General features: G+C 40.6%; 1 protein-coding gene across 1 annotated transcript in view; it reads left to right on the top strand.

The window, feature by feature from the left end:
- Positions 1-7,608: 7,608 nt before the first annotated feature.
- The window catches only part of CHST11 (carbohydrate (chondroitin 4) sulfotransferase 11), a 104,001-nt gene continuing 99,627 nt past the window's right edge, over positions 7,609-11,982 (top strand). The window contains exons 1-2 of the mRNA XM_010005862.1: positions 7,609-7,642; positions 8,440-8,525. Of these exons, the coding sequence (XP_010004164.1) occupies positions 7,609-7,642; positions 8,440-8,525 (120 nt within the window). The remainder of the gene's footprint in view (positions 7,643-8,439; positions 8,526-11,982) is intronic.

Raw genomic sequence — 11,982 nt, 5'->3', positions numbered from 1 at the left:
AGGTTTCTAAAAAAACCTTCCTCCTTGAAAGGTTTTTCCCCCCCCCCCCCCCTTTTTTTTTTTTTTTTTTTTTTGAGCAAGCTCATACATCATGTTGGTTAAGTATTCTGGTACTGACAGTGAACTGGAAGTAGTGGGAAATACAGAAAAAGAAATCTAGCTTCTTATTTTTTTAGGACAATGCGAATGTAGCTGCTTTTTTTTTTTTTTTTTTTTTTTTCCCTTCCTCTGGACCTACATTTACACGGTTTTCATTTGAACTTGCATCAGAGAGATGAGATATAGCCAGCTATCTACAAGCTTGAGAACTAGGCTGATAAGAAGAACAGAGTACAGGATTCGACTCTGCTATTAAGAGAACCCAACAGCAGATGTGCCTGCTGATGTTGTTACAATGAGTGTCTGAAATTGGAGGGAGGCATGTTTGGAAGCCTGTAAGCTTCAGTAGAAATTTTCCAACCTTCTCAGATTATTGCAATCTCATTTTGCAAAACACATGGCTAACTTGTAGTGGAAAAGTAGGAAAAAGCATGAAGTCCAGAAAGAGCATTTTTCTTTGCATTTTGATGTACTGGATCCACATTGTTCCTTCATGCAACTTCATAATACACATGGTTTGTTTGTGTAATACATATTGTTGGAGTAGGTCATAATTCCTTAGTTTCTTACTTTGTAGAAAGTTCCATTTGAGATGTAAAAAGAAAGAAACAAAGACCGTTTTTAATTGATGTGGACATTAAAAAAAGATATATTTATAAAGACTTAGTTCTGAGAGAAAATAGGTTGACCATTTTGATAATATTTTGGGACATCTGGCTTTGCTTGTGGATGGTGTAAACTGGGGCATATACAGAGATGAGCAGGCAGCTGAGGTGGTCAGCAGTGCATCCACAATTGACCTGAGAGATGTTGTGATGCACCTGAATCTGTATTTTATGCTAGTGTAAACAAGGTTGTATCTGAAAAGTTCTGACCAAGCCTAATACAGTTTGTAGTTTGCACCCACAAAAACCGGCTGCTTTAAAAGCAATGACAGCCTCTGTGTGGCAGAGATAAACAAAAAAAGAGCTCTTCTCATGTGAAAAATAAAGCCTATGGATAAGTCTCTTGATTTAAGTTTGTGGATAATTTCTTGAGACTTCTAAAGAAATTCCATATGGATTAACATTTTTAAAAAATTACTGGAAAAAGTTGCTCATTGTTCATTAACAGGAAAGATGTTGTGCTAATTTCTGCCACATGCAATGTCTGTAGGGTGGCCAAGGATCTACGTCTATGCATAATTTCACCCAAGGATATAAACTTCCCCACTGTGCCCAATTAAACCCATCCCCATGCTAATCTGAGAACAAACAGGATAAAATACAAATTTATTTCTGGAAATCTGTCTAAAGGAAAAATTAATTAAATATCTTTCTATTCTTTAGAGGGCATTTACAATCTTTGTAATTAGTGATTAGAGCTTAGAAACAAATGCTAAGATTCATTTCCTTGCTGTGCCAAGATTCATTTCATGTAACTTCAGCCACCAACCCACCGAGGGTTGCTAGTCAGTGGGAAGAAAGGGAACCACCCCCAGAGGCATGTGGGGTGATCCATCTCTGCAGCTGTGGCTCTCTTTTAATTGTAGGAGCTTAAACTGCTAGCTTAGGATACATCTCACTTCCTAAAATGAATTCAATCTGGAGTGACCAATTTGCTTTGTGGCAGTTTTAAACTTCTTTGACTCTGTTTTTCTGACCTGTGAACTGAGAACTATTATTTAGCTGGTTCCTGGTCCCATAACTAGTGGCTTTGCTGCTTGTCTCAGCTGCAATCATGTCACAATGATGTGACCTCTTTGTTTTTCATCCTTCACTTTTGGTGTTTCCACCCCGTCTTACTTTAACAAGTCCCTCTGATACTTGAGTGGGAGTAGAAATCTGGTGGAGCTTTAAAACTTTGGAGCTTTTGGGATTGTTTCTTTTCTGTGTTCATAAAGCATCCAGCTCTGTAGGGTCTTTAGTTTGTCTGGGAAGTGCAGTGGTGTTACATGGCGTAAGGTGCTCTGGCCACAGATGTTTGCTTGTTTCTCATGCTGAGTAAAAAGCCCTGTTACTGTCTGGTGTGAGGTGAAATCTGTTTCTCCATAAATGCAGAGAATAAGTATTATCCCATTCTCTGTATTTAAGACTTGAGCATGTTCACATACAATATTTAATCTGATTATTACTTTCTAAAAATAGCTCTCCCAAGCTCCAGCAAAGAAAGCTGCAGTTTTGCCTTGAGAAAAAGAAAGGCCAGATAAGAGTTTAGTCATAAATCCTTGTACCTGCAGCCTCCAGATGAAGGGCTGATAATTTAGTCTAAAATCCTGAGCTGAAGGCAGCAAAGCACAAGGCACCAGATGTCACAAGATGTTGCTATCAATCCGTCGATCTCGGTGAACCTCTGCAGCAGGATTAGTGTTCATAAATCATGGCCAGGAGAGCTATCTACAAGTCTCGTGACTCGGGCTCTGGAGTCAGTGCTGGGTGACAGCATTTGCATTCACTCCTCATGCTCCTGCTTGCTGATTGTAAATTAACTGTTTCATACCATTCAGTATCTTTAGCCTGATTAGTCTGTAGCAGGGAGCCCAGGAATTTTAATGACATTTGAAATGAGGTTGTCCTTTTGTTGCCAAGTTTCCAATTTTTGCCTGTGCTTTGGGCTTGGCCAAAGTCTTGCAGAGCAGGTTGTTGTCAACTATTATGGAAGGCTCATTTTCCGGAAGCAGAACGAGCTGGTTACTAATGACAAGCTTGTTCAGCATGATTTTAACTAACTGTCTGAAAGGTATGTGGACAGGATGTTCCAAACTGCAAAATATGCATTTCAGGAGCCTCTAATGATCTCAGGAAAAGGGCTGCTCCTAGGGTCACTTACTTGAACTTTGCCCTGAGTATTTTCATGCTTCAGGAGTGTTGCTTGTGCAAAATATTGTTGGATTGAGCCTTGCTTGGTTTGTGTTCAGATGTGGTTGGTTTGCCTTGGGCATAGTTCTTGCTGGTACAGATGGAGCAGTAGTTTTGTAATACCATTTACAGATGTATGCTTATGATTAAGCTGTGGATATCTCAGTGTCTCTGAGAAGGTGTTTAATGTAGTATTTGTGTATTTCAGTGCTTCATCCTAAGTCTGGGTGAGAGTTTGGAAGACAAACCATGTCCAGATCTTTAGCTAAAGAGAATCTCTAAACCTTCAGTATGGGTATAATTAATTATTCTTGTTTTGCTTTAAAAATGCAGGACATTTGAGGCTAGTACCTTAATTAAACATGGCTAGTGACATGGCCAAAAATCCAAGTAACTGTTTTGATGCTGCTATCTTGACTGGGCCAAGTGCCACTTATTTTTCTCTCTAGGTTGGGTAGGGAATGTTTAGGTGAATGTTCAGGCCTAGGCCAGTTGTTCACAACTCTAGAAGATGGTACTGCATTATGTACCTTCTCTTTACTGTCCATAAGATGCTCCATGGAAAGCATTAGCCCTGGCCTGGAATTAGGGACAGTTGGACAGCAGTGTTAGCTGGAAAGCAGTGTGTACTTCAGCCAAAAGGAGCAAGCAGACTGCTGTCAATTTTCAGCCTTTTGTACAAGAATCAGAGAAAAACAAGGAGGAATATATGTGACTTTTTTCTTTAAAACAAGAACAGGATCCCATCCTCAACCAGAGTCTCATCTTGCTGCTACCAATGCATGCTTTTTTCCTTAGCGAGACAACTTGTATCCCAAGTAGGTGGAATGAATTATGGATATCAGTTTTAAGCAATGCTGTATTAGGGAATTTCATCTCTGTACCTAAGACCAATGTAATGAAAAATGAAAAATTAATATGTCCTCAAAACTTTTCTCAAATATTTGTAATAAGAGACAGTTAATTTAAGAGGGAGTGAACCAAGTCAAAGTTTTTACATTTGTTTTGTTTTTAATTGTGCAAGTCATTAGAATAGTCCAAGCAATGTAAATAAATGTTACCAGTGAGGAAAACAGTTGCTAGACAGCAGTTGAGGAACTTTTATTCTACAGAAGCATTGGAAATGGGAGCCTGTGACATTTATGGGATTGTAGGATGGCAGTGATATAGGTGGCTGCTGAATGCACACACCCATCCTTTGAAATGTCACTTGTGTGTCTCGGTAAGTCCACTGGAAGAAGTAACACTTATTTTGTGTCTCTTGGGGCAGAGTAGTCTCCTCTGTAACTTGATCCCACACAGGCTTGTGAGAAGTGGTTTCATTTGCCCTTCTGACACTGTGAGGAGGTGACCTTTATGGTTTTAAGTCTCTAGCAGTCTTGGTTCCCTGAGTTTTTCCCCTCTTCTATCCAGACAGTCCTAGTGTTCGCATACCTTTCCAGGCTGGTAGTCTCTCGAGAGAAATGCCACCAAGTCCCCTCTCTCAGTTTCTCTGTAGCTCCTGACAGGGAGAGGAAGAAATTTGATTGATGTGGCTTCTTAACTTTTATTGTTTTCTCCTTCATTATTATTTCTGTGGGAATATCAAAGGTCTCCCATTGTGGGACAGGTCTTTGTAGTTACCAAGTGCATTATAAATGCCTTCTGCCAAGTAGAGGTAACAACTTAAGCCTGGTCCGTGTGTTTCCATCTGAATAAGCTTCAGTCTCTGAAATGTCACACAAAAACCTGAAGGCTTTATACCATGGCTGCCTGCACATCCCCCCTCCTCACCTGTGCCCACTATTCTAGGCACTGTTATCTTCCATTTTTGGCTAGATGCAACCTGGAGGTCACATAATGTCTCGTAAATGCCAAGATCAAAATGGTGGCAAAGCCTCTGGACTTGTTTTCTGCACAGATATTTGGGGAAGGTTTGGCTGAGCAATGCTGTGTTCTCATGCTCAGAGGAGTGTAATTCCTGCTCTTGGTACTAGCAGGTCTAAATAAGGAGTTTTCTACAAGTTGTGCATGGATGCTTTGGTTCTCAGATGATTTAAGGCCTGCACATGTAGTTTCCTTCTCTCTATGTATATATCAACTGATGTTTATTATGTTGATACGCTTTCAATTCTGCAGAACTGTTTATATTTTTCTCTTGAGGAACTGAAATTTGGTGTGTAGGTAACATGCTTTCCAGACTTGCTGTTAAATTAGTAAATAATGATTCCACAGGTTTTAACAAAATAGGCCAAGATTGCATTTTGGACAAATCATTCCTAGAGGTGGAAGAAAGGCCTTGCTCTTAGAACTCTAGTATTTAAGTAACAAACTAATAGTTCATTCAGTTGCTCACAGTCCTTGCTAAATTCAGGGGATTGCTGATTTTGCTGCAATTGCAATATTAACACCACTCTTTAATTATTAAAGGCATTAAATGCTGCTGTCAGCTGCTTCACGCACTTAGTGAGCATGAACATGTTCTTCTAGTCAGTTCTTGGAGCCATGCATATGCAAGACTTATAATTAGATTCTAATTAACTGTAATTATGAATGGAGATCAGCCCAAGCCATAAAATGTAAATTTAGATATTTACTGTGTTAATATGAAGATTAGGTGAAGATAAAGGGCTTGATTTTTGTTACATTTTCCCTGCAACAGTAGCATGATGGAGTCTTAGTGAAGGTGTTGTTGAAACTAGTATTGCTGCAGTTAACATCCATACTACAGTTTTTTTCCTGCAGATTGCCGTAGGTGAGATTCAGGCCAAAAAGGTCATGTCATTCACATGACCTGAGAAGTGAAGACAGTAGAAAAAGGGTTGCAGGAGGACTGAGAAATTATTTTGTCCAGAGGCATGGGCGGCAAGTGTTTTGAACTATATGGTAAACATTTCTGATAGTTATTCACCAAAGGACAGTGCAAAAGGTGCGAGTGGGATTTCTGCTCAGGAAAGGGGAATTCCCCTTTATTTCGATGCTGCAGTTAAATTCCAGGCACAAGTGTTTTCCAGTTGTGCACAGAGCTGCTGCTGTGTATGGCTGGGTCAGGGTGTGTTGTTCCTGACACCGATGTACAGGGAACTGACTGCTGTGTTGAGCTGCTGTGTTGCTATGCTAACTCCTCCGTCTTCTCTTAAAGGCTTTATTGGAAAAACAAACCAATTAAGAAATATTTGGAATCATAAAAAAGATGTAATGGTTTCCTCGACTAAGGTTCTACATTAACATTTCACTTTTGCTGTGGAAACAGTTGCTGTTTGTTTGTTTGTTTGTTTACATCTGGGAATCAAATATTTCACATTGTGCAAATAATTTAATCTTTACGGCTGTTATATAAAGTATAAAATGCTGCATATAAAGTGTTGCTGTGTTGATACTTGCTGCCCAAGTGAAGCAGGAAGGGATAAATTTATGCTTGTTCCTGGTTATTATATTTATTGGAAATGAAAAGTGAAGTATTAAATCAGGGAAAAACACACTAGGATTATTCTTCTTCATTTTGGAACAAGGCATCAGTGTTTCAGGATTATGGTTATTCACAGTCTATTAACCTGGATAGACTGAAACGTTCCTGTCTCCCTTTCCCCCTGCCCTGTTTTTCTTAAATGGAAACAATGTGTTTTGCTGTTGACTGGAAGGCTCAATTTTAGAAAGTTTTCTTGTAACAGTGAGGGGGTTACAAAATTATTTTTTAAGCACCCCCCAACATACTTGCTGGTAGAAGAGTGTAGTGGGGAATGACAGACTGGGATGGACAGGAGCTCTGTAGTTAGAATGACTTTTGGATGTCTCACACCCTTCCTTTTGTGTTTTCTTCCTCAAAGCACTTCCAGACACTGCAAAGTGACATTATTAATGCAAATTATTTTAAAAGTTTTAACAGTTTCTAAACACTTTCTAAGTTAAGCTTTGAAAAGGCACAGCACAAAGACAAATAAATTTGCAATACTTGTCTGTGACTAAAAACACTTGGAAATTAATCAGGTATTTGAACATGCAAATTAAAATTATAGTCTCTAATAACATTATTGTCCCAATTGTGAAGAAAATAAAAATGTTTACCCAGTTTGTTTACTAAGCGTATATGCCCAACTCCTGCCACAGGATCTGTGGAATCTCTCTTTGCTCAGCAAAAAGCGACATGATGTTATTAGATAATTACCTTCAATTGAAACATAGATACAAAGTGAGCAAAGGAATCTATTATGTTTTTGGAGTGGAATTGTATACAGTTTTCTGTGCTTCATGCTGCTTGACATATCAATTATGATCGTGTATTGTCCCTCTGCGTTAAACCGCTACTTGACTGTCTTTGACTCCTGCCTTGAAGCCTGCAATATCGTGCCTGCCAGTGGTGCAGCTCAGAACCATTGCTGTGGGACACTTCCATAGTTCCTAGTTACAAAACACGTCAAGCAGTGGTAGAAGCATGCTTGACTCTGCTTAATGCCTTTGAATTCCCAGTGGGAACATCTTTCTTTTTGGTTGTGTCTTAATTAAACCTTGACAAGACAAAACTCCTCTCGCTGCTGTGGCTGATGGGGGCATCTCATTGCCTGATTGCTTCTGTGGTTAGCAAAGCAAACTGGGGGCAAAGGACTATTTGCAGAGGAGGATGTGGGCTGCATGAGATTGGAAGGACAGGCAAGCTCTTGTTTTTCTCTCTGCTACAGACAGTGGTTGGATCCAAATGGGGCCTTATGGAGACTTTTATGGCCACAAAGGTCTGTCTTGACACTGATGATATCTGTGCCTGCTGGGGCTCAGATCAATGCCTCTCCTCAAAAGGCTTTATCATCTAAAATGCTTCTTGATCGACCTTTGACAAAGCCTTTGGTTTGAAAACCTGCTGGTCTCCAGCTGGGATAACATAGCATATTTTGAGTTTCAGGTCACTCAGATAATCGGTTGCAATATGTAGAGCAAAATACAGTTTGGAGCACAAAGTGCTGCAATGATTGACTGCATGTGCATCAAGTACTGGAGTTGCTGTTGTAGGAAAAAACAAAGTAACAGCTGAAAAGCTTTAAAATCAGATGCTTAGATATTAAGATCCTGTGTACTTCTGTATTTAGCCTGAGAGAGGCTCATACATTGTCTCTCAGAGATTCTGATTCAGGAATCCATCCAACTAATCTGTGATGACTAGATAGATGGGTACCTAATGCTGCTGAAAATCATGTTACTTTGGTCCCTGCACTTGAATTTTTGGGCACCCAAGCTGGAAGTTGTTGGATAACAACTTTTAGAAGAGGGGAACCAGAGCTTTTTTGTTTGTTTGTTTGTTTTTGTTTGTTTTGTTTTGTTGTTGGTTGTGTTTTTTTTTCCCCCAGTAGCATCCAGATCAAATGAAGGATTTACCTTTTGGAGAATTTCTAGGGAAACTGAAATTAGAATTAAGACACACACTGTCTCTAGAATTCCCTGATCTGTCAGAAAATCTCTTCTTGGTGTAGATATTGCAATAGATTACTGCTAACCAATGTTTCTAACCTCTAATAATTTCAATTTCCCCTTGCAGTAATGCGTAGAAATCCATTTGGGATGGACATTTGCTGCCGGAAAGGATCCAGAAGCCCACTTCAGGAACTGTATAATCCCACCCAGGTGAGTGTCTCATGACTGTGGTCAAACTTCTCAGTCCAGCATTCAAATACATTCTCTCTTGGAAGTACTTGGGTCTATGTTTTCTCATTTTTAATCATCTAATGATGCAGACTCCTCCAAAATTTGGTTTAGGTACCTAAAAGGTATAAAAAAGTACCTTGTAGATCTCCTAGCTAGAAGCCAAGGCATTGTGATTTAATCTGTTGATCAACACACAGAGTGGCAGGGTGGAGTGAGAGAAAGTGACATGTTGTACATGAAACAGGGAGTGTGCTAAGACTATAAATTGCAATAATAATACTTCAATATAATTTCTGTGGCTTTCAGGTAGCCAGGTGCCCTTTGTGTTCTGGTTCATTGCCTGTATAGGTTTTAGACAAACACAGTAGCTCACACTCTTCCTTATAATGTTTGCTCTTTAACACCTGATGGACTTCACAAGAGCTTAGGATAATCTCAGCTGAAGTTCTTCTTGTGACAAGCAGCACAGGAAAGCTACCTGAAATTCAGGACCCTGTTCCCTCCTTCAGATCTATACATGGGCTGAATTGGCACATTCAGTAGCATTTCCTGTTGGCAACCAAGAGGAAATGCTGCCATTGAGAGAAAATGCCAGCTGACTATTAAACATATTTATTGAGGTTTAACAACTGCCCATTATATATTTATCCATCAATGAATACATTGAGTTTTACTAAATTGGCTATTAAGGGAAGTGACTATCCCAATAAATCTAAATTGTTAGATTTAACAAGGCAGTAAATGTTTTAAATACTGTTTGATTATGAAGACACTCACTGTATAGTGTGCAAAATGAAGTCTAAGTGATTTAAAGTGTTCATATGAAGCATTGACAACAACCCCAAGATGTGTGATATCTGTTATGTAGTGCAGTAAAGCTCCATTTGCTCGATAGTGTTGTTTTTATGAACATAGGCTGACTTTCTAATTCAATTTGAATTCTGTGCATGGCAGGGAACATGAGTTTATCATACTAATAGACTGGCCTTTATTGACCATTATGGGAGTTGGCATTGCATAAATGCAAAGTGCATGTAAAAGCTCTGAAGAGGAACAATCCATTGCTACAAAGGAATATTACCATTTGCAGGTTAAATTTAAAGACTTTCTGCAGATCTTCAAGAAGGGCAGGTAATGGAAAAGAGGCTGGCTGAATAATTATTCTGAGGTCTACTCTGTGTCAGTCAAAACCTCCTTGCCCTTTAAAGGCCATCCCAGAAGAAAGAAACTTTCCCACCCATCAAAGGGCCATAATCCCAGATTGGGATTTATTGCAGGCTGGTCAGATGAAATTTCCTGAGCTTCTTAAAGCAGGGGATGCAGCTGGTGGCTTCTTCACTGCCTCTCCTTCCTTTCTGCATGCCCTGACCAAGCAAACCATTTGCATCCCTTTCCAGGCTTGCCTACAAGCCAGCCAGAGAAGTCGATATGTGAGGAAGAGCAGCAATTCTTGCAGCTGATGTTGAACTAAGAAAATGACGGGTTTTTTACACCAAAGTGTTCCCATCAGCTCACTGACATCTGTTTTTATCAAGTTTTTTTATTTGTTCTTGGTAATTGTTTTCTTTTTGGATGAAGCTTTGCATGCTGCACTCAGCCCTAGAGTGACCAGCAGTGTCAGGCAATTGAGTGTGTGCATTTTGGGAAAGCAGTAACAAGAAAAGGTGGTGAGTAGAGCCTGCCATAGAAGGCAACAGACTGGAGATAACCTCTAGAATATTTCTTCAAGCACGTGGGTCATCTTTCTTTTTCCATTTTGTCCAAAGAAGAGTCTGTCTCACTTTTATTAAGGTGGCAGGCTAGAGACTGGTCCATATTTTGGCAATAGGGTGCTTGTTCCTTAAGAACTCACCAGTAGTTGTGAGGGTGGGGGAACAGAGATCAGACCCCAAATCTTTATCTGCAGTTCCTTGCTGAAGCAGTTGTCATCAGCCATTTGTAAAGTCAGTTCAGAAGTCAAAATACAATAAATATGGAAGAAGGCATTTTTGGCCAGAATCTCTCCTTTTGATATAGGTAATGGAAACACTGATTAGATGTTTAACCCTTGACCATCAGAACCTGTTGGACTCTGGTGCTGTGAACCCACATTGTTCTCCTGGGGGTCTATAGCTATGTGCTGTCACAGGAACTTTTTTGCTCTTACTTTAGCTGCCTCCAAGGGCTGATGGAGCTGATAGAGCAGATACTCGTAGTTCTCCTTGTAGATCAAAGGAATCTGTATAATTCAAACACCAGACTTAGGCTGCTAAAAGATGCCCTGCAGCCATCACTTTGGATTACTCCAAGCTAGGTGCAGTTGTGATTTTTTTCAGGGCAAGAAACATTAAATATTTAATGTGTCCATGTGCAAGGAGGATCCAGGAAACTATAGATCTGTCAGTCTGACCTCAGTACCAGGGAAGGTCGTGGAACAGATCATCTTCAGTGTTAGTAGAAGACATATAGAGGATAACCAGGGGATCCAGCCCAGTCAGCATGGGTTTATGAAAGGCAGGTCCTGCCTGACAAACCTGATCTCCTTCTATGACCTAATGACCCAACTATTGGATGAGGGAAACGCTGTGGATATTGTCTATCTGGACCTCCAAAAAGCATTTGACATGGTTCCCTGTAGAACTCTCATAAAAACACTGGCTGCTTATGGCCTGGATGAGGACACAATCTGTTGGATCAAGCACTGGCTGGACAGTTGGGCCCAAAGAATGGTGGTCAGTGGAGTCAAATCCAGCTGGGGCCAGTCACAAGTGGTGTTCCTCAGGGCTCAGTGTTGGGACTGTTTCTGTTTAACATCTTTATTGATTATAAGGACATAGAGTGTATCATCAGTAAGTCTCCAGATGACACCAAGTTAGGCAGGAGTGTTGATCTGCATGAGGATAGGGAGGCTCTACAGAGAGACCTGGATAGGTTAGATCCTTGGGCTGATGTTAATGGTCTGGGCTTCAACAAGGCCAAGTGCCGGGTCCTGCACTTGGGCCACAACAACCCCGGGCAATGCTACAGGCTTGAGGAAGTGTGGCTGGAAAGTGTCTGGCAGAAAAGGACCTGGGGGCTCTGACAAGCGACTGAATATGAGCCAGAGGTGTGCCCAGGTGGCCAAGAAAACCAATGGCATCCTGGCTTGTATTAGAAATAGCGTGACCAGCAGCAGTAGAGAGGTGATTGTCCCCCTGTACTCAGCACTGGTGAGGCCACACCTGGAGACACAAGTGTATCCAGTTTTGGGCACCTCAATTCAAGAGAGATCTCGAGGTGCTGGAGTGAGTACAGAGGAGGGCAACGAAACTGGTGAAGGGCCTAGAGAATAAATCTTATGAAGAACAATTGAAGGAGCTGGGAATGTTTAGTTTGAGAAAGAGGAGGCTGAGGGGAGACCCCATCAGTCTCTACAACTACCTGAAAGGTCATTGTAGAGAGGTTGGTGCTGGTCTCT

Source organism: Chaetura pelagica, unplaced genomic scaffold (genome assembly GCF_000747805.2).
Source record: "Chaetura pelagica isolate M959 unplaced genomic scaffold, ChaPel_1.0 scaffold79, whole genome shotgun sequence".
In the NCBI taxonomy this organism is placed as follows: domain Eukaryota; kingdom Metazoa; phylum Chordata; class Aves; order Apodiformes; family Apodidae; genus Chaetura; species Chaetura pelagica.
This window is presented reverse-complemented; position numbering and strand designations above follow the sequence as displayed.